Genomic DNA, 22,776 nt, shown 5'->3' with positions numbered 1-22,776 from the left:
AGAAAAGGTGTGGCCTTCAAAAATCCTGGGTGAAAAAGTTGTGAAATCAAAGATGATGTAGATGATAATAAATTTTAATAATGGCTTTGCTTTGAGGTTTGTTTTTACACAAATCATTGTTCTTGTCTACAGATGCAATGAAGAGGTATAACTATTACAAATTGGCTTTAGTATCGGATTGGTAGGTACTTTTCTGTATTGGTTGAGCACTAGTTTGTCATATCAACAGCAAAATCCCGACACAGTCGTGGTATAAGTGGTATATATATGTACCATGAAGCCACCTAACTTCAAAGGCAAATTTCAGGGTACATATCTCATAAACCCTGGCTTGCCATGGTACATTTAAGTTAAACCATGGCTGGCCATGGTTTATTTCAGTTAAACCATATCTGGTGAGGTAATGTTGGTTTGTTTTTAAAAGAATCCTGGCAGCATTCGGTTGTGGGAGTTTATTATTGCTCACGTGATGAAAACCACGAAGCCGATTTTCCATCCTACTCCTACAGCACTCAAACGGAGGCGATTCGACTCCCTTACCACCCTATGAGTTGACAAACAAAGATTCAAGGTGAGAACTAGTGTCGTGGGTTATTTACAAGCGCTTGTCCCTGTGTTTGATTACGTACCACGTCCACTTTTCGTATATCACGAGGTAACCACTCTACGGCGAAGCTTACCCCTCTGGGTGTTTAGAAAACTGTGTAAACAGTGTTTAAGTGATGTAGCAACTTTGAAACACTTGTAAAATCGCTAAATTGAATGTTTCCATGATATCTGTAGGATTTGCCCGTTTATGTTAACAAACGTGGTCACAACGTTAATTGTTGCCGTCCCATAATCGAATTTCACAAGTTGGTCTATATAATGAATTCGGTGGTCGGCCTCATATTGGTTTGGGTGATTAATTGCCCATAAGTTTGGCATGGTACATATCAGTTATATCACGCGCCCTCGTGATTTGCCTGATATGTACACCCACGCTCTCGGGCCTAACAGCCCTCGAACTTGGGCGTACATATCAGGCAAATCACTCGGGTACATGATACAACTGTTACATATATATATATATATATATGTAAATGGATATGCGAAAACCCGACATACAATCGAGCCTAAATTTACTGTATAAAGCATTGAATACATCGGGTGAAATACTTGCATACTATTGAAAAAATTTCGTATATTGTTTGAATGCCTCTTTCATATTGAAGGAAAGGACTAACAATAAACCCAGGATATAATCTTATTCGCCTGCTCAAGAGGTGTTGTAAACTCTTTGTTTCGTTGCAGTAGACCCAAGGATACAGAAGTTATGAGCATTTGTTTACATCACGTTGAAGTGATCGTACGTGATTGATTTTTCTTCACAAATTTTGCCTTTGTATGCAGTGAAGAAGGGTGAGCAAAGGAAAAACTTACCCAGTACTTGATTCCCCTATTCATGGCAAACACGATGGTGAAACGTGTAGCTCTGTACCTCAATTCATTGGTAAGTTATAACCATTTTTGTAGGCCCCTGTAATTTATTTTCCCTATACTTGCTGTACAAATCGATTGTTCTGTTGTTGCTACTTTGTAGGGCTGTAACTCCTAAAGTTATTGGCATAATTATGTGGCTGACACTTTGTCAGAGGGTACACTTGGCTAATTAGATTATGGTTATTTAATAAACAGGAATTTGAAAAATGCGCAATTGTGTTGGGTTTCCCAGATCCGGTCACATATTTTATAGTTATAACATGCTTACGAGGGATATGACTAAAATATACGCACGATTCACGAGAGTGCGTATATTTAGTCATATCCCGAGTAGTCGTGTTATAACTGTTATATTCTACACCCCAGTAGATGAAAACGAGTATAGATAGTAAGTTATAGTGAAACAGCACCTCCTGGAGATGGAAATCAATAGAAATTCTTGATGGATCAGACGTTTTACACTTTTAACGGTGCCACGCCCACATAGTCGCGATTAGTTAGTTATTCACGAAGGAGACAAGAGTTCATCGAAACTTGTTCCAGTTCCTGAGGTGAATAATTGAAGCGCTTGTTATTAGAGACTTGTTTACCATTTAGATAAGGATTTTGCGGAATGTGTGAAGCTACACCATATATAGTAAGCGTAGCCACAAAGCGTGGTATATCAATTATATACCACAGTTTGCCATGGTATATCAGTTATATACCACAGCGCGACGCTTTTGATCTCAACCACAGGTGTGGTATCAGGACACACGATAGTGTGTCGTGCGGCCCAAGAAGCCGGTGTGCAACACCCATGAGTATATTGACAGGAAGAAAGAAAACGCAATTTTCATACCTCCGTAGCTCAGTGCTGCCTTGATGAAACAAGACGATTTTTGCTGTGGACATGCCCACCAACTTCAGCACTCCACATTCCATATTTGAGCGAAATCGCTTCTAGTGTTCCCGAGATATGCGACTTCAGAAATTGGCTTAGTTTCTTAATTTTTTTTCTTCTTAATTTTCTTCCTCTTGTTGCACACTTACAAAAACTGCTAGAAAACGCGAACGTCATATCCGATTGCCTTGAAATTTGACACACAAAAGGGGGGTATAAAGGCACATCTCGGTACCAACTTTTGCTGGAATACAATAAACAGGCAAAGAATTATGAGCGATTATTCATAACAAATAACACCAATATGTTGTCACGCCTACAGGGTAAACCGCGTATGGGAAGAAGCTGAAAATCGGTAGGTGAATAGGTTAACTATTGAACCTCAAGCCTTTTGTGGTTTGAAAGAAATCAAGTTAAAAACCAGGAAGGTACAATGAAAAAATCAACAGTGTGTAACAATTATGCAATTGAGATTAGCTAATAAAAAACGACTACTTGTCATGCCTACCAGAAAAACCGCTTGGGGTAATGCTTTGAAAATCACTGTACAGATGAAGTAATCATCTTAGAAAGGCTCTTCAATGGTGTAGAAGAATCAGACTTAAAGCCACGGAGTTATAACACGGAATCCAACTTGGTGTAGCAAGTGCAAGATCGAGATACTCTAATAGAGCAGTCACCCTGAAGAGAATTCAAGAGATCAGCTAGAAACAAGTAACCTGTATAGAGATCAGCTAGAAACAAGTCACCCTGTAGAGAGATCAGTTAGAAACAATTCACCCTGTAGAAAGATCAGCTAGAAGAAGTTACCTTGTAGGGAGTTCAGCAACAAAGAAACTATCATGTAGAGAGTTCAGCTGCAAACAAATCACCTGTAGAGAGTTCAGCTACAAACAAATCTCCCTGTAGAGAGATCAGCTAGAAGAAGTTTCCTCAGCTACAAACAAATCACCCTGTAGAAAGATCAGCTAGAAGAAGTAACCTTGTAGAGAGTTCAGTTATAAAGAAACCACCATGTAGAGAGTTCAGCTACAAACTAGTGACCTTGTAGAGACATCAGCTAGTAGAAGTTACCTTGCAGAGAGTTCAGCTACAAACAATTCACCCTGTTCAGAGATCAGTTAGAAGAAGTTTTCTTGTAGAGAGTTCAACTACAAACAAATCACCCTGTAGAAAGATCAGCTAGAAGAAGTTACCTTGTAGAGAGTTCAGTTACAAAGAAACCACCATGTAGAGAGATCAGCTAGAAGTTACCTTGTAGAGAGTTCAGTTACAAATAAACCACCATGTAGAGAATTCAGCTACAATCTAGTGACCCTGTAGAGACATCAGCTAGAAGAAGTTACCTTGTAGAAAATTTAGCTACAAAAAGAAACCATTCTGTAAAGAGCTCAGCTGCAAACAAATCACCTATACAGAATTCAGCTACAAACAAATCACCCTGTAGAGAGATCAGCTAGAAGAAGTTACCTTGTAGATAGTTCAGCTACAAACAAATCACCCTGTAGAGAGATCAGCTAGAAGAAGTTACCTTGTAGATAGTTCAGCTACAAACAAATCACCCTGTAGAAAAATTAGCTAGAAGAAGTCACCTTGTAGAGAGTTCAGTTACAAAGAAACCACCATGTAGAGAATTCAGCTACAAACTAGTGACCCTGTAGAGACATCAGCTAGAAGATGTTACCTTGTAGAAAATTCAGCTACAAAGAAACCATTCTGTAAAGAGCTCAGCTGCAAACAAATCACCTATACAGAATTCAGCTACAAACAAATCACCCTGTAGAGAGATCAGCTAGAAGAAGTTACCTTGTAGATAGTTCAGCTACAAACAAATCACCCTGTAGAAAGATCAGCTAGAAGAAGTCACCTTGTAGAGAGTTCAGCTACAAACAAATCACCCTGTAGAAAGATTAGCTAGAAGAAGTCACCTTGTAGAGCGTTCAGGTACAAAGAAACCACCATGTAGAGAATTCAGCTACAAACTAATGACCCTGTAGAGACATCAGCTAGAAGAAGTTACCTTGTAGAAAATTCAGCTACAAAGAAACCATTCTGTAAAGAGCTCAGCTGCAAACAAATAACCTATACAGAATTCAGCTACAACAATTCACCCTGTAGAAAGATCAGCTAGAAGAAGTTACCTTGTAGGGACTTCAACTACGGAAAGAGATAGTTCAGCTAGAAGAAATCACCTTGTAGAGTTCAACTACAAAGAAACCACCATGTAGAGAGTTCAGCTACAAACAAATCGCCCTGTAGAGAGATCAGCTAGAAGAAGTTACCTTGTAGAGAGTTCAGCTACAAAGAAACCATTCTGTAAAGAGCTCAGCTGCAAACAAATCACCTGTACATAATTCATCTGTATAGAATTCAGCTACAAACAGATCACCCTGTAGAGAGATCAGCTAGAAGAAATTACCTTGTAGATAGTTCAGCTACAAACAATTCACCCTGTACAGAGCTGAGTTAGAAGAAGTTTCCTTGTAGAGAGTTCAGCTACAAGCAAATCACTCTGTAGAAAGATCAGCTAGAAGAAGTCACCTTGTAGAGAGTTCAGCTACAAAGAAACCACCATATAGAGAGTTCAGCTGCAAACAAATCACCCTGTAGAAAATTCAGCCACAAACAAATTGCCCTGTAGAAAGATCAGTTAGAAGAAGTTACCGTGTAGAGAGTTCAGCTACAAAGAAACCATTCTGTAAAGAGCTCAGCTGCAAACAAATCACCTGTACAGAATTCAGCTACAAACAAATCACCCTGTAGAGAGATCAGCTAGAAGAAGTTACCTTGTAGATAGTTCAGCTACAAACAAATCACCCTGTAGAGAGATCAGCTAGAAGACGTTACCTTGTAGATCGTTCAGCTACAAACAATTCACCCTGTAGAAAGAGCAGTTAGAACAATTCAGGTGAATTTTGTGCCAAGACCAAGTGGCACCAAATTCACCTGAATTGTCGTTATTAAAATTTTTACCATTAACCTACCATCACAGCCATTTCTTGGCCACCACCTTGGATTTCACATCTTTTTTCACCATAGCCTTTTTGAGGGCCGCACCCTTTTTTTACAGCTTGGCTGTTTTGGATTAGATATATATCTAAAATTGCGTTTTCGTTCTTCCTGTCAATATACTCACGGGTGTTGCGCACCGGCCTCTTGGGCCGTACGACACACTACCGTGTGTCTTGATATATCATACAGTACGATTGTACTATATATTAGGGACATCGAAGGTGTGGGGGTGATCCGTGATATAATATAACCCAAAAACCTGCCACGATTTTTCCTCGCAACATATATATATCACACAGGGCACACTCACCTGATATCACTCACCCCATTTGTTTTATACACTAGTATCTGATGATCGATTTTGGTTTCAACAGCGTAGGCAAACAACTCTCAGAACATTATTCCTACGTCATTACGTTTCAACACACACCAGAAATTTCGATTGTGGGATTGATTTTTGTGGTGTAAAGTTTTTAATACTAAATTAAACCTTTGTTATTGTGGCAGTAAGTTACTGTCAAATAATCTATGCTTAGCATTTATACTGAGCCTTGCCTAATGTGTAAACTAAAACAATAAAACACTCTGTGTCGCCCAATAAAATGAGTCAAAACGCTTCGTATCTTTGAACTGGTTGGGCATCAAAGCCAGGAGCAAACTTCATTCCCATGATATTGCCTGGGTAATATCTAGATATTGCCTGGTGAATACTGTATGTGAGTTAAACCCTGAACGGCACCTTTGAATGCCCACGCTAAAGTATTATACTGATATAATTTTGTGCTTGCTTGTTCATGGTTATATAAAGTTGTAATATATATGTAGTGCCTGTATTTATTTGCAATAGTGTTTTATAACTAAGTAAATGTCTTCCAAGTTAGGAATACTATTTGCCTATTAAGATTTTGCAGTGACTGTTCTGTTAGAGTATCTTGATTTTTCATGCAAAACGTGATAGTTTCAGTTGCTCAATTTTTCAAACAAAGCTTGCACCTTTTATGCTAGAATACAATTTGCAGGCTATTGTCACAAGTTTTATTAGCATAGCACTTATTATGATGATTATGATGAATGCTGATTGGCGAGAGTACGTAGGTCTTAATAGTAAGTAGTGTAGTACCTGTATACCAAATGGCTATAATATCAACTTTGATTTGATGGAATACTAGAGAGGCTGTAATACTGTATTGTATCACAGAGTGTTTATTTGATTGTTTTTGTAATGTTCTAATAGAGCACACATTTTTTGAGGATTTGTAATACAACACACATAGAATGTTTTAGAACAATCTAGATTTTCCATTGGTTGATCTATGAAATTATAATTGAGCTAGAATTTTCATTTATAGAGCAGAAATTAGGTGAAGTGATCAACCATGATAGCAGCGGCTTAGTGATTAAGGATTAGGGTGTTTAATATGGAGGTCCCTGGTTCAAACACTGCTACATAATTTGTTGTTTTTTGATATTTTTTCATGCACTATTATACCCCATGGTGACTATTCTATTAGAGTATTTTGACTTGTTTGGATTTAGCTTTGTAACTCTAGCTGTCACTGTGATTTCTTTTAAACCACAAAAGGTTTGAGCTATGATGGTCAACTTATACACATAACGATTTTAAAGTTATTCCCATAAGCGATTTACCCTGTAGGCGAGACAAGTTGACCTTTTTTAATGCAAATAATTGTCCATTATTAATCAGATTTTACACCAAACTTGGTACATGATTGTGCCGCAATACATTCTTAAAGTGTACCAAAGCTCAAGATAATCGAGCTACACATTTGCATTTTATATAAAGTGTGTGAAAAGAATAATCTAAGCCTCCTAAACGAAGAAAAAAATGAGAAATTAAGCCGAATTTTGTTTTGAAGGCTTATAATTATTTCACAATTGCATTAGGCAATCTTGTTCAAAGTTGGTATGTGGGTGGTGAGCATTTGCAGTATAAAAATGATTCCAATTTGAGAAGGGAGCACGGAGCTACGTATGCGTGAAAATTGCATTTTGTTTCTTCCTGTAATTATACTCATGGTGTGGCGCGCTGGCTTTCTTGGCCGCATGACACACTACCGTGTGTCTTGATAATATCAGTTATACACCTAAGTGCTAATATCAGTTATACACCTAAGTGCTAATATCAAATCCTTAGAGAGAATCCTCCTAGCTTTTGTGTTGATGTAAGAGACCTATCCGTGGAGTTAGGTTCTCATAATTGTGATGTCCTCATAACACATTAAATATGTTTTGGTGTAACATGTTCATTTACAGTGATTTGTGTATATGTACATGCCTAGAAATTTGATGTTTCCTTTCAGGTCATCATTCCTGGTACACATACAATTGGGACAGTCACTAGACTAACTCCATTTACCACTTACGATTGTAGTATAGTGATATATGCCAGATCAATAACTAGTGGGATAATGGGAAATTCTGTAGTAGTAAGGACAAATGAAGCAGGTACATATGAGAAATACATAGTTACATATATTGTAACTTCTGTTGCATTTTATACATTGTACAGCTTCTAGTCCACCAATAATCACTTCAGTTATTGCTGCTGATACATATTCAGTTCGTGTAAACTGGATGATACCTAATAGAGTCAATGGTGTTCTAAGCTTCTACAGCATCACATATGTCACTGATAATGGAATAAAAAAGAAGATTAATATTAACTTCAATGGACAACCTGTAAGTTCCTTTAAATACATATGTGACTGAATTTGACAAAACAAGGCTTCGACACACAAAGCTTTGTTAGGAGTTATGGCGATTTTAAGGAGTCATTGTGTAATAACTTCCCAGTGCCTACAGCTGTGCAAACAAAATTTGCACCAATTGTTCATCTGTTCACTAGCTATCACTGAGTGGGTGTATACATTTCTGATACCCAAAATTTGCCCTGTTGTGAGCAGCTTTTTTCGAGCGAGTAATAATATCACAGGTGGTAGTAATAGGGTGGGAGGGTGGGGGTGGACGGTGGTCTTAATATACGGGTATAAAATGAAGTAAGAAGACGATTGTAATCCAGAGGCCAAGTTTGGGCTCTCCATGGCCCTCAAATTACTCCAAATTGACTGAGAACACTATTGGCGAGCTCTCTGTGAAGTCCCAGCTCACTACACACCATTATCACAAAGCCATGGCCATTTAATGGTGCCAATCTCACACTCGTGGCTTTGACAGGGTCGGAAGAAAGCTGCTACAGAAACCAGACTTGCCAGTGCTGAAGGAAGTACAGTGTGAAATATGATAGTGTATTAGACCAGCAATCCATTTCTGGTAAAATCGTAAGTTTGATTTTGTGTGTGTGGAAGCCTTGTTATGTGAAATCCGGTCACATATGTAGATAAAGCTATACTTTATTGTGTTGTTGCTATAGACACAGTCTTATATCATTACTGGACTTAGTCATCCCTACCAACTTGTAACAGTGACCATCAATGCTACCAATGGAGGAGGGACTAGTAATTCTAGTAATGTAGTAACTGGAAGGACAGCTGAAGCAGGTAAATTATCAGTTGGATGTTAAAGTTTGAATTAATAGTTCCTCACAGTTCCTGGAGTAGTACTGATTTATAATACCATTGGTCTACCTAATGGTACCAGTACTGTCATGGTATGGTACCAACCCAAACAGCCAAATGGAATAATAATAGGCTACCAACTGATCTATTCTGTGTATAATGACTCCACTGAAACTATGACAAGTGATATACTAGCCAGTACTGCTAGGAAACACACAATTCAAAATTTAAGTAAGTACAATAGGAAACTCATCTTGTATTGTTTAACATTTGCTTCTTGTGTATAGCACCAGGTGTGCCATATCAAGTTCAAGTAGTTGCATTCACCAGTGCTGGCAGGGGAGCACTCAATGATTATGTGATATTCTTCAGTAAAGAATTGGATCCATTAAAATCACCTGAAAATGTGACTTTTGTACAGATTGACCATACATCAATTAACATAACCTGGACTCCTCTAAGTTTTTTTGAAGCTCGAGGGTTTCCTTGCTACACTGTAGCTCTGTTTATTGGGAAGAAACAATCTGACAAAATAATCAAGACATCCGATGCTTTTGCTGTGCTTCAACACCTGCAAGCTGGTACAGAATACACTGTGGTTGTCAGTGTAGCAAACAATGGATCAACAGCTATACAAAGCAGTTCAGTAATTGGTTAGTGTTATATAGATGTTAATGATACAGTACATTTTGAATATCATCATCAGTTGTCAGTTGTAACTGGCCTATTGCTTGTTAATGTTAAATTAAATTACAATAATTATTATCAAGCTTAAACAGTTATTGCTCTGTTATAAATCGTGAAATTGATTGATTCATAATACATTACAAGTCCTTAATGATGTACTGCATACTTAGTTAATAAGTGCATGTACAGTGAGTATTTACATCCATGTACGTATGTGATGAGATGACCAGGGAACATGTTATTGTGACCGGCTCAGCAAAAGCCAATAATTTGCAAAATTTTATGATATAAATTAAAATTAAACCTGGGTAAAATTGTACATGCTACACAAAAGATTTACACACATTTTAATCATTTCTGCGTGCACTGAAACAAAGCTGAAATCAATAAAACCTTGGGTTTATCTGCCGGCCATGCATGGAGAGGAAGAAAATCTTTGTTTCATAATTGTAGAGCAAACGTGCACAAATTATGAGCGCTTATTTACGGATTAAAGTTTACCTTTGTTGGAATGGCTTTCTTGTTTGCCCACATGGAGGAGTATAGGGAAAGGACTATACCGTGATGGATTCTCTAGTTCATGGCAACAGATTGAATCAAGTTTGGTCTTTGTAGCTTGTTTCAGTCGTGAGTTATATTGGTCAATTATGTGCCTGTACAATACTGTTGCCTGTACAAATCAAATTTATTGCTCTTCCAACTGTCAAGTGCTGTATCTCCCAGACTATTCATCATAACGTGAAAAAACTTTGTTACTTTATATAAAAGAGAAACAATTTGACAAATGTGCAAAAGCAACCAGTTTTGCTCATCTGGTCAATTTTATATACTTTGCCACATTTACAGTGTATTTACACACATTTGTACACATTTATCACTCAATACTCAGTGGTACCTGAAGGCATCACTTTGTGGTAAATTTATAGGGTTTTGTTAGAATTAAACAGAAACATATATATATATTACTTAAAACATGTGCATGAACAATCAGATCATTACTCAGAAAATAACAATTACTTTGATACCAAAGTACTGTGGTCCCTTTGAACGGTACCTGAAAAGGTTCTACTTGTGTTATACAGTGCTAGAGAATCGTTTTTCTTAGACTTTGGGTTACTGGTGCTTTCTAAATGAAAAATCGGTGAAGCTCACCTACTGGAGGAACAGACTTCCCAACGGATCGCCTGATAAGCCTACAGATAAATCTGCAAAGTTAGGTCCGTGTGTAAAATGTAATGAAAACGTGAGTGAGAACCGTGTTGTGTGTTCTCAGTGGGAGCATGAAGCCTGTGCTGGCATTAAGAACGAAGAAGCGGCCCTATTGGACTCTGTGCCAAATAACATGCTGTGTTTCTGCAGTTCCTGCATAGAAAACATTCTTGATGCTCTTGAATATTTTCAGGTGCATTCAGCATTTTTTTAGATGAAAAAACTCAATGAAAGAATGAAGCTGATGGAAGACAAGCTACTCAAAAGTATAGTGCCTACCAGCCTTGAACCTTCTAGCATTGATAAGTTAGAAGCTACTTGCTATAAACTGCACAAGTCTATTTAGGAAATGTCTTCAAAGATTGATGAATTATCTCATGCTAACAGCAACATCCAAAAGGAAATTAGCTCTGCAACTGAGTCCTTGTCAACCACACTACCATCTAGATCTGTACTTCCATTTAATACTACTCAGACTATTGCTGATGAGTTAGCAGACCATATTAGAAAAAAGAACTCCACTGACTGCCAGGCTGATAAAGACTCCTTTGGTGTGCTATGTACAAGTGTCTTCAATACTGAAGTTAAGATTGTAAAGCTGATACGCTTGGGAAAGAAAGTCACGAACAAACACAAGCCTGCAATGATCACCCTTGATAGTGAAGAATCAAAAAGTTATCTCCCCTCTCATTCTTACTTGTTACGACATAAGGATCAGTACAAAGATGTGTTTATATCACCTGACAGAACCAGGTTTGAGAAAAGAAGGTATTAATCGAGTACGTAGCATGTTTTTGTACTTTTTCTATTATTTTTTGATCACCAATGTAGAAGGGGGCCAAAACTGAATTAGCATATTCTATAATTGGGAGAACGAGAGCTTTGTAAAGTATAGGTAAGGAATCAGTGTCCAAATATTCAAAAGACTTGCTAATGAGACCCAGGACTCGATTTGCCTTTGCAACAACAGATGCAGCGTGCTGGTGAAACTTGAGTTGATGGTCGACTAGGTCACCCACATCTTTCTCATGGGATACAGTACTGAGAGATTCTCCATCTAACATGTAAGTGTGAGGGGTACTGTCTGATAATCTGATCCTCATGGCCTTGCATTTATTATTATTTGTGTTCAGCAGCCAGAATTTAGACCATTCAAGGAAATTATCAATGTCTCTTTGGGGTTAAGCAATATCCAAATTGGTGGAAATAATACGATACAGTGTGTCATCAGCAATTAGACTTTCAACTACTTGGGGGAAATCATTTACATATATTGCAAACAACAGGGGTCCAAGGACTGAGCCTTGGGGAACACTGATCACATCACTCCAGTCACATGAATCATTACCAATAACAACCTTTTGCATTCTCCCTGTCAAAAAGTTAGTCAACCATAGAAGTAGGTCACTATGGATCCCATAACCATGAAGTTTGAGTAAGAGTCTTTTGTGGGGCACTGAGTCAAAAGCCTTGCGGAAATCAATGTACACAACATCCACAGGATTACCAGAGTCAAGAGTCTTAGTCCAATGGTCAACTACTGAGAGGAGTTGGGTAATGCAAGACCTCTTAGGAAGGAATCCATGCTAATTAGGAGCAAACAAATGATTTTCAATAAAGTGATCAAGTATGTGTTCCTTATTCCAACAGCTTGACAACAACAGTTATTGTCTACAAGTTTACGGTCACCTTTTTTATAAACAGGTATCACATGCCCTAGCACCAGGTAGTGTAGATGCTCTAAGTGACTTGGTGAATAAGATTGTAAGAGGTAAACACAATTGTTCTGCCATTTCCTTAGTAGGCCAATTATCAGGGCCAGCAGATTTGTTGGGGTTTAAATTATGCAGTTTCACATAAAAAAAATTGGAAGTAACAGAAACATTACTAAGAATGGGAATACTAGTATCTACCTGAAAGTCAGGTAAGGAGCTGATATCCTCGTTGATAAAAACACTGGCAAAGAAACTGTTAAAGGCATCAGCCTTTTCCTTGTCAGACTGTGCCACAGTATCATCAGATAAATAATAACAAATCGCCTATAGAAGACTTACTTCCCAAACAAGAATTCACTTATTTCCAAAAGGATTTAGGGTTGTATACACATTTTAAGCAGGTTCTTTCTCAAAATTACTCCTCAGCTGCCTAGTAAGGTTTCGCAATTGATTTCTGCACTGTGTAAAGCATAATGATCAGAAGGTAGTTTTGATAATGCATACTGCCGCCATAAAGTTGTTCAATTTCAAAGCCTCCTTGTTCATGTAGTTAAGGACCACAGTACTTTGTGGTCCTTAACTCATTTTGTTGAAATCAGTACGATATACGTTATACTTGTGGGCAGTATCTGAATTTGTGCTTTGACAAACAGGAGAGTCCAAGTCAAATGAAATACACAAGTGATCACTGTTGCCCAAGCCAGGAAGGTACTTGAGATTATAAACCATATTTTCATTGTTAGTAAAAACCAACTCCAGGAGGTAAGGGGTAGCATCACCTCTAAACCTTGTAGGCTCCGTTATATGCTGGAACATAAACAGATCTAGCACTGTATCAATGAATGATTGAACGTGAGAACTACTAGAGGTTAAACACATATTATCCCAGTCGATATTGCTGTAATTAAAGTCACCAAAAATTAGATAAGGACATGAGGAGCTAACTATACTTGTCTAAGGAGTTCACATAAGGAGTTGGAGCTGGTCTCTAAATTGGATGACGGACTATGGTAGACACAACCTACAACTATAGTATGAGATCTTTTGAGTTTAATGCGTGTCCATAAATGCTCCTCAAATTCAGATCAAAAATGAACTTCATATTTTCAGACACATAGATGCAAATTCCTCTTATCACAGTGAAGATGTTTGAGTCTGGGTCAAAATTAGAGTAACAAAGATAACCAGGGATAGCCAATCTACCGGATGACATACAAATAGCTCGAGCCTTAGGAATAACTTCAGTAATTAGTATCAGATCACCAGCTATTAACATCAACAGATCCTCACGCTTGTTCATAAACTGATCGGCATTAGTATACAATACTTTCAAAGGGCTGAGCTCACTTGTAACAACAGACTGATTTGCTGGACTTACATAAATATAGGGGTCATCAGGATGACTGATGACCTGAGATCAAAACCTGGGAAGAAGGTTGATCTCTAGAGCGAGGTGGTCTAGTGACTATCACACCATTTCAGATAATCAAATTTGCTTTACCTCGTGAACGTCTTTCTTTATTAAGTTCGTCAACTAATTTCTTGTTTTTTTCATTACTTCATGGTATGTTTGATGTTGATGCTTCTACCCTCTTTACTCCCATCACCTACTCATCAACTCCCACCACCCACTCATCAACTAGAGGTCACAACTTCAAGTTACGTAAATCCAGAGCTCACACTAACCTCAGATTGAACTCATTTTCTAATCGGGTGATAAATGACTGGAATAGTTTACCCTCTTATGTGGTTGATGCTCCCTCACTCTCATCTTTTATGAACTTGCTGGACGAGCACTGGACTAATTATCAGTATAATTGCATTGATAAATGTGTGTTTATGATCAGGATTCACAGGCTGTGCCTATTTCCTGTAATTTAATAATAAATAATAATAAAAGTATTATATGTGTAATTTATATTGCTTAAATGATTGAATGTCATGTTCCTTTTGTTTGTCTACAGTTCCAAAGGCTGTTGCTGATGGTGAAGGCCAAAGTGTTGGTGGTGCACTTATTGGGGGAGTTGTTGGTGGTATATTATTTATAGCAATAATGGTAGTGATTGTTTCTCTCTTTGTGTGCTACAGGTGAGGATTGCATGCAGTGTATGATACAGTACTAAGGATCATGGAGGTTTGGGCTTTCTTGCCCATGCAAATTTGTGAACTGACTAGAGGATTATGATCCCAAACTCCTACATCTTGTACCCTGGCCCCTTGAAATTGCATTTAAGGTTTAAGAAAAAGACATTTTGAGAGCATCCAAGAGGGTGCATCAACAGCAATGAAACAAGGGAGGTCATCTACACTTGCAGCTACGTGGGCATTTAATTCCTACGTACATACTTCAGTCATGACTATACTGTAGGTGTTGACTTCCCTTGATTCGTTGTTTTTTATATGTTTATTTTCTATGATACCTATTCAAATGTGGAATTTCCTTACACTAGTGGCTTCATTAGATGCCAATTGTATCAATTATAAAAATGCTGTTACAAAATAAATAATGCTGTGAGAAAGATCTGAACATTCTTATGATACAGTTGTGTAGCACCTTTTACTGAGGTTTCACTGTAGGCCATTCATTCTATTTCATAGGATACAGAATATAGTTATTATAAGACACTGAAAATTATTATAGTGTGATAAACTGAAAGCTTCTTCTTACCTAACACTTCTCAGATGATGTAAAGATCATGTTACATTTGATGGTTACAACATATTCTAACCATACCTCAGTAATGTAAAAAATAATATAAAATACTGTGCATTGGCAGATACAGGGGAATTGCATTGGCTTCAGCTGAAACCCCTCTGACAATAAGGTGTGCACCTGAAATCAGTTCACAGAGCGGGCGCAGGTGGGTGAAACTACTAATAGTTTGTAGACTAGTAGTCAAGTGCTTAAATTACATTCGCTATATATATTATATATATATATATATATATATAGCTAACGACCTATATAGGTAATCTTTGCTATTCCCATCAGGGTCAGCTACAGAAGGTGGTCTCTTCATATGTAATAAATGTCTCTAAATTAACTATCGTTTCAATGCTTTAAAGATATTACTACTGATTACTAGTACTTCTAAAATCAATATTTCTAAAGGCTTAACGGTAAGATTTAACAGTGAAACATCGCTGGATGGTGATTTTTTAATGAAATTTTACTACTAGGGTATAGCTGATACTATTACCATATTCCAAAGTGGAACTGCTCTTTTTAAAAGTCTGGATCTGTCCCTGCGTTAGTAACTGTTCTGAAAAATTCTCCAAAACTTTTTATCAGTATAATATAAGCCTACTATAGTCTGGCAGCACCTGCCCATTTGCAAAAAAAAGCCTTGCAAAGGGGCAAGCACTGTCAAACTAAGGGGAACATATATATGCCTATGAACTCACTGACAGTCATTCCATAGTGAAAGGAATCAGGAGTTTGCTGGAAGCATGAAATCTTACTACTACATTTGTTTTAGCTATGCTGTGTCCCACACATTGCTTGTCCTGCAGATTTATAATTCTTTTTTTTCAACATGTAATCACTTACAATGTTTGTTCAACAAGTTTAGCCAAAACAAGACTAAAAATAATGTCAAAACTTCCCTGTGGGTACATTCAGTTGGCTTGCTTTGCCTTCTGCTGCATGTCAGTATTGCCACTGCTGTAGAGCTGGATAATAAATAAATAATGTTTATTCAATCAAAAGTATTCAGTCTCAGAAGGCAAATTTTTCAAAATATCCTATGGCCCTGACCCCCCAGAGTGTGCTTCGTACACTTGTTGAGAGACTTCCACTAATGCCCATGTAAGGTCTATATACTCCTAAACTTGCTAGATCTGCCACTGCTGTGTACTGTTAAGGGTGCTCAGAAAGAATATTGTGTTTATCATTTAGTGTAATTAAAACTGTATTATGTATTGCTTCATTTTGTACTAGATCAAGAAAGAGGGAATCATTTCAGTTTGCAAGTGTGAAAATGAAAGATTCATCATCTTCAAATGATCATACATCAAAAAAGAAGAGTGGTATTCTGCTAGATACAATGGATGAAGAATTTTAGAACTATACACAGACAAGATCATTTCTGTTGTATAGCATATATTATATGGGAAAGTTTTGAGTAGTCTTCATATTTGAAAACTCTTTTTATGAAATGCATGTAATGAAAGTTTTAGTTTTGAAATATCCATTTAAATAGTCATTGAATATTTTTGTTTGAAGTGTATTAGCTATTTACTGGCTTGGTATATATATACATGTATATATGTGACCGGATTTGCGAAAAGGTACCTTTTTCACAGACAAAATTTGACTCATTTTTTGGACTTTAAAGCTTCATAACATTTTGATCATTGCATATAATTACTTGAAAGTTTCAATGAATGTAGCCACAGTATCTGGCTACATTTTGCTACTAAGAGCAAGTTAATTGGTATAAGGAGTCAAGTGTTACATCATTTTGTTTGCTGATATGTCAAATGTGTGGAAAAGGTACTTTTTCGCAAATCCGGTCACATATATATATATATATCTAATCCAAAACAGCCAAGCTGTAAAAAAAGAGTGCGGCCCTGAGAAAGACTATGGTGAAAAAAGATGTGAAATCCAAGGTGGCGGCCAAGAAATGGCTGTGATGGTAGGTTAATGGTAAAAATTTTAATAACGACAATTCAGGTGAATTTTGTGCCAAGACCAAGCGGCACCAAATTCACCTGAATTGTTGTTATTAAAATGTTTACCATTAACCTACCATCACAGCCATTTCTTGGCCGCCACCTTGGATTTCACATCTTTTTTCACCATAGCCTTTCTCAGGGCCGCACTCTTTTTTTACAGCTTGGCTGTTTTGGATTAGATTTCACTTCTTTTTGTATTTGTATACCCCAAAGCCGGCCTATGGCCGACTTTAGGGCTTTTTAACCTGTCATTTTTTCTTTACTACAGGAAGAAGAAAAGATGAAGCAGGGTGGTTTCTTTGTAGCTGACCTCTCTGCAAGGTGACCCTTCTAGCTGATCTCTCTACCGGATGACTTGTTTGTAGCTGAACTCTATACAGGGTGGTTTGTTTGTAGCTGAACTCTCTACAAGGTAACTTCTTCTAGCTTATCTTTCTACAGGTTGATTTGTTTGTAGCTGAATTCTCTACAGGGCGATTTGTTTGCAGCTAAACTGCTGAACTCTCTACAATGTAACTTCTTCTAGCTGAACTCTCTACGGGTGGCTTGTTTCTAGCTGATCTCTGTACAGGGTGACTTGTTTCTAGCTGAACTCTCTACAGGGTGATTTGTTTGTAGCTGAACTCTCTACAAGGTAACTTCTTCTAGCTGATCTTTCTACAGGGTGATTTGTTTGTAGCTGAATTCTCTACAAGGCAATTTGTTTGCAGCTGAACTCTCTACATGATAGTTTCTTTGTAGCTGGACTCTCTACAATGTGACTTCTTCTAGCTGAACTCTCTACAGGGTGACTTGTTTCTAGCTGATCTCTCTACAGTGTAACTTGTTTCTAGCTGAACTCTCTACAGGGTGATTTGTTTGTAGCTGAATTCTCTACAAGATAACTTCTTCTAGCTGATCTTTCTACAGGATGATTTGTTTGTCTCTAGAGGGAAATTTGTTTGCAGCTGAACTCGCTACATGGTAGTATCTTTGTAGCTGAACTCTCTACAACGTAATTTCTTCTAGCTGAACTCTCTACAGGGTGACTTGTTTCTAACTGAACTCTCTACAGGGTGATTTGTTTGTAGCTGAACTCTCTACAAGGTAACTTCTTCTAGCTGATCTTTCTACAGGGTGATTTGTTTGTAGCTGAATTCTCTACAGGGCAATTTGTTTGCAGCTGAACTCTGTACATGGTAGTTTCTTTGTAGCTGAACTCTCTACAATGTAACTTCTTCTAGCTGAACTCTCTACAATGTAACTTCTTCTAGCTGAACTCTCTACAGGGTGACTTGTTTGTAGTTGAACCCTCTACAGGGTGATTTGTTTGTAGCTGAACTCTCTACAAGGTAACTTCTTCTAGCTGATCTTTCTACAGGATGATTTGTTTGTCTCTACAGGGAAATTTGTTTGCAGCTGAACTCTCTACATGGTAGTTTCTTTGTAGCTGAACTCTCTACAACGTAATTTCTTCTAGCTGAACTCTCTACAGGGTGACTTGTTTCTAACTGAACTCTCTACAGGGTGATTTGTTTGTAGCTGAACTCTCTACTAGGTAACTTCTTCTAGCTGATCTTTCTACAGGGTGATTTGTTTGTAGCTGAATTCTCTACAGGGCAATTTGTTTGCAGCTGAACTCTGTACATGGTAGTTTCTTTGTAGCTGAACTCTCTACAATGTAACTTCTTCTAGCTGAACTCTCTACAGGGTGACTTGCTTCTAGCTGATCTCTCTACAGGGTGACTTGTTCTAGCTGAACTCTCTACAGGGTGATTTGTTTGTAGCTGAACTCTCTACAAGGTAACTTCTTCTAGCTGATCTTTCTACAAGGTGATTTGTCTGTAGCTGAATTCTCTACAGGGAAATTTGTTTGCTGCTGAACTCTCTACATGGTAGTTTCTTGTAGCTGAACTCTCTACAATGTAACTTCTTCTAGCTGAACTTTCTACAGGGTGACTTGTTTGTAGCTGAACCCTCTACAGGGTGATTTGTTTCTAGCTGAACTCTCTACAAGGTAACTTCTTCTAGCTGATCTTTCTACAGGGTGATTTGTTTGTAGCTGAATTCTCTACAGGGCGATTTGTTTGCTGCTGAACTCTCTACATGGTAGTTTCTTTGTAGCTGAACTCTCTACAATGTAACTTCTTCTAGCTGAACTCTCTACGGGTGACTTGTTTCTAGCTAATCTCTCTACAGGGTGACTTGTTTCTAGCTGAACTATCTACAGGGTGATTTGTTTGTAGCTGAACTCTCTACAATGTAACTTCTTCTAGCTGAACTCTCTACAGGATGACTTGTTTCTAGCTGATCTCTGTACAGGGTGACTTGTTCCTAGCTGAACTCTCTACAGGTGATTTGTTTGCAGCTGAACTCTCTTACATGGTGGTTTCTTTGTAGCTGAACTCTCTACAAAGTGATTTCTTCTAGCTGATCTATCTACAGGATGACTTGTTTCTAACTCAACTCTCTACAGTGTGATCTGTTCATAGCGGAACTTTTTACTGGGTGATTTGTTTGCAGCTAAACTCTTTGCATGATTGTTTCTTTGTAACTGAACTCTCTACAAGGTAACTTCTTCTAGCTGACCTCTCTACAAGATGACTTGTTTCTAACTGAACTCTCTACAGTGTGATCCGTTCATAGCGGAGCTTTTTACTGGGTGATTTGTTTGCAGCTAAACTCTTTGCATGATTGTTTCTTTGTAACTGAACTCTCTACAATGTGGCTTTTTCTAGCTGATCTCTCTACAGGATGACTTGTTTCTAACTGAACTCTCTATAGTGTGATCTGTTCATAGCGGAACTTTCTGAGTACTGGGTGATTTGTTTGCATCTAAACTCTTTGCATGATTGTTTCTTTGTAACTGAACTCTCTACAAGGTAACTTCTTCTAGCTGATCTCTCTACAGGGCAATTTGTTTGTAGCTGAATTCTCTACAGGGTGATTTATTTGAGCTGAACTCTCTACATGATGGCTTCTTTGTAGCTGAACTCTCTATTAGGTACCTTCTTCTAGCTGATATGACTACAGGGTGACTTGTTTGTAGCTGAATTCCCTACAGAATAACTTGCAATGTAATATAACTGAGTAAATTATACATGCAGCTGAATGCTTTATTAGGGTGACTGTTCTATTAGAGTATCTCGATCTCGCATTTGCTGCACATAGTTGCCTTTCGAATCATAACTCAGTGATTTGTAATCCGATTCTTCTGTACTACTGCAAGAACTTTCCATGATGATTATTCCAGCTACATACTGATTTTCAGCTCGTTGCTCTAAGGGGTTTGCCTGGTATACACGAAAACTAATAGTTTTTTTATTCATAAAAATCGATCGCGTAATTTTGACACAGGTTGGGTTTTGTGTCATATCTCCATGGTCTTTATTCCGATTCCTTTCAAACCACAAAAAGGCACTCCTACGATGGTTGCTCCATCTACATATCAATTTTCAACTGATTCCTCCAAGGAGTTTACCCTGTAGGCGTGACAGACCTTCGACCTTATTTTACGCAAATAATCAGTCATACCTCCGTGAATGTTCATCGGATTCCTACCAAAGTTGGTACAGAGATCCGCCTTAATGAGTCCTTTAAGTGTGCCAAATTTCAGCCCGATCCGAACACGCATTCGTGTTTTATGGCGGATTTTGCGAAGTGTGCGAAATGAAGAAGAAAAAAACGAAGAAATTAAAACGAAATTTTGTTCGCTCGTATCTCGGAAATGGCTGGAACGATTTTCTTCAAATTTGGTATGTAGACTCCCCTAACTGGGCGGCACGTCTCTAGCAAATTTGGTTCCAATCAGATAAGGGATCACAAAGCTACATAGGAGTGAAAATTGCGTTTTCTTTCTTCCTGTTAATATACTCACGGTGTGGCGCGCCGGCTTCTTGGGCAGCACGACACACTATCGTGTGTCTTGATATATATACATGTATATATATATATATATACATGTATATATATATATATATATCTAATCAAAAACAGCCAAGCTGTAAAAAAAGGTGCGGCCCCCATAAAGGCCATGGTGAAAAAAGATGTGAAATCCAAGGTGGCGGCCAAGAAATGGCTGTGATGGTAGGTTAATGGTTACATTTTAATAACGGCAATTCAGGTGAATTTTGTGCCGCTTGGTCTTGGCACCAAATTCACCTGAATTGTTGTTATTAAAATGTAACCATTAACCTACCATCACAGCCATTTCTTGGCCGCCACCTTGGATTTCACATCTTTTTTCACCATGGCCTTTTTGGGGGCCGCACCTTTTTATACAGCTTGGCTGTTTTTGATTAGATATCACTTCTTTTTGTATTTGTATACTGCAAAGCCGGCCTATGGCTGGCTTTGGGGCTTTTTTAACCCATGTGTTTTTTTCTTTACCACAGGAAGAAGAAAAGAACTTAAAGAATAACTTTAGTACTTCAATTATTTTTGATTTTATTAGTAATTATACAAATTATATACATATATTTATTACATGCTCATTATTCCCCACAGGATGGTTTCTTTGTAGCTGAACTCTCTACAGGTGATTTGTTTGCAGCTAAACTCTCTACATGGTGGTGTCTTTATAGCCGAACTCTCTACATGATGGTTTCTTTGTAGCTGAACTCTCTATAAGGTGACTTCGTCTAGCTGAACTCTCTACAAGGTGATTTTTTTGCAGCTGAACTCTCTACATGATGGTTTCTTTGTAGCTGAACTCTCTACAAGGTGACTTCGTCCAGCTGATCTCTCTACGGGGTGATTTGTTTCTAGCTGAACTCTACAGGTGAATTGTTTACAGCTAAACTCTCTACATGGTGGTTTCTTTGTAGCTGAACTCTCTACAAGGTAACTTCTTCTCTACAGGGTGATTTGTTGTAGTTGAATTCTCTACAAGGTGGTTTGTATGAGGCTGAACTCTCTACATGGCGGTTTCTTTGTAGCTGAACTCTCTACAGAGTGATTTGTTTGCAGCTGAACTCTCTACATGATGGTTTCTTTGTAACTGAACACTCTACAAGGTGACTTCTTCTAGCTGATCTTTCTACAGGGTGAATTGTTGTAGCTGAACTATCTACAAGGTAACTTCTTCTAGCTGATCTCTATACAGGGTGATTTGTTTGTAGTTGAATTCTGTACAGGTGGTTTCTTTGTAGCTGAACTCTGTACATGATGGTTTCTTTGTAGCTAAACTTTTTACAAGGTGACTTCTTCTAGCTGAACTCTCTACGGAGTAATTTCTTTGTAGCTCAACTCTCTATATGATGGTTTCTTTGTAAATGAACTCTCTACAAGGTAACTTCTTCTAGCTGATCTTTCTACTGGGTGATTTGTTTGCAGCTGAACTCTCTACATGGTGGTTTCTTTGTTGCTGAACTCTCTACAAGGTGAATTCTTCTACCTGATCTCTCTACAGGGTGATTTGTTTGTAACTGAACTCTGTACAAGTGCGTTTTTGTGGGTGATCTCACTGCAGGTTGATTTGTTTGTAGCTGAACTCACTAAAGGGTGATTTTGCTTGTAGCTGAACTCCTTGCATTGTATCTAGTTTCTAGCTGATCTCTCTACAGGGTGATTTGTTTGTAACAGATCTCTCTAC

At 37.9% G+C, this 22,776-nt stretch overlaps 1 protein-coding gene across 2 annotated transcripts in view; it reads left to right on the top strand.

Annotated features, from left to right (window-relative positions):
* Window positions 1-16,723, top strand: part of LOC136255793 (cell adhesion molecule DSCAML1-like) — a 35,109-nt gene extending 18,386 nt beyond the window's left edge. For both annotated transcript variants that reach the window (XM_066048686.1, XM_066048687.1), the window contains exons 10-16: window positions 7,699-7,843; window positions 7,908-8,077; window positions 8,769-8,895; window positions 8,944-9,144; window positions 9,201-9,566; window positions 14,489-14,612; window positions 16,465-16,723. In XM_066048686.1, coding sequence (XP_065904758.1) covers window positions 7,699-7,843; window positions 7,908-8,077; window positions 8,769-8,895; window positions 8,944-9,144; window positions 9,201-9,566; window positions 14,489-14,612; window positions 16,465-16,588 — 1,257 coding nt within the window. In that variant the 3' untranslated portion in view covers window positions 16,589-16,723. The remainder of the gene's footprint in view (window positions 1-7,698; window positions 7,844-7,907; window positions 8,078-8,768; window positions 8,896-8,943; window positions 9,145-9,200; window positions 9,567-14,488; window positions 14,613-16,464) is intronic.
* The last annotated feature ends 6,053 nt before the right edge of the window (window positions 16,724-22,776 follow it).

This window comes from Dysidea avara, chromosome 5 (genome assembly GCF_963678975.1).
Source record: "Dysidea avara chromosome 5, odDysAvar1.4, whole genome shotgun sequence".
Taxonomy (NCBI): domain Eukaryota; kingdom Metazoa; phylum Porifera; class Demospongiae; order Dictyoceratida; family Dysideidae; genus Dysidea; species Dysidea avara.
Note: the sequence above shows the minus strand (reverse complement) of the source record. Positions and strands in the feature narration are given on the sequence as shown.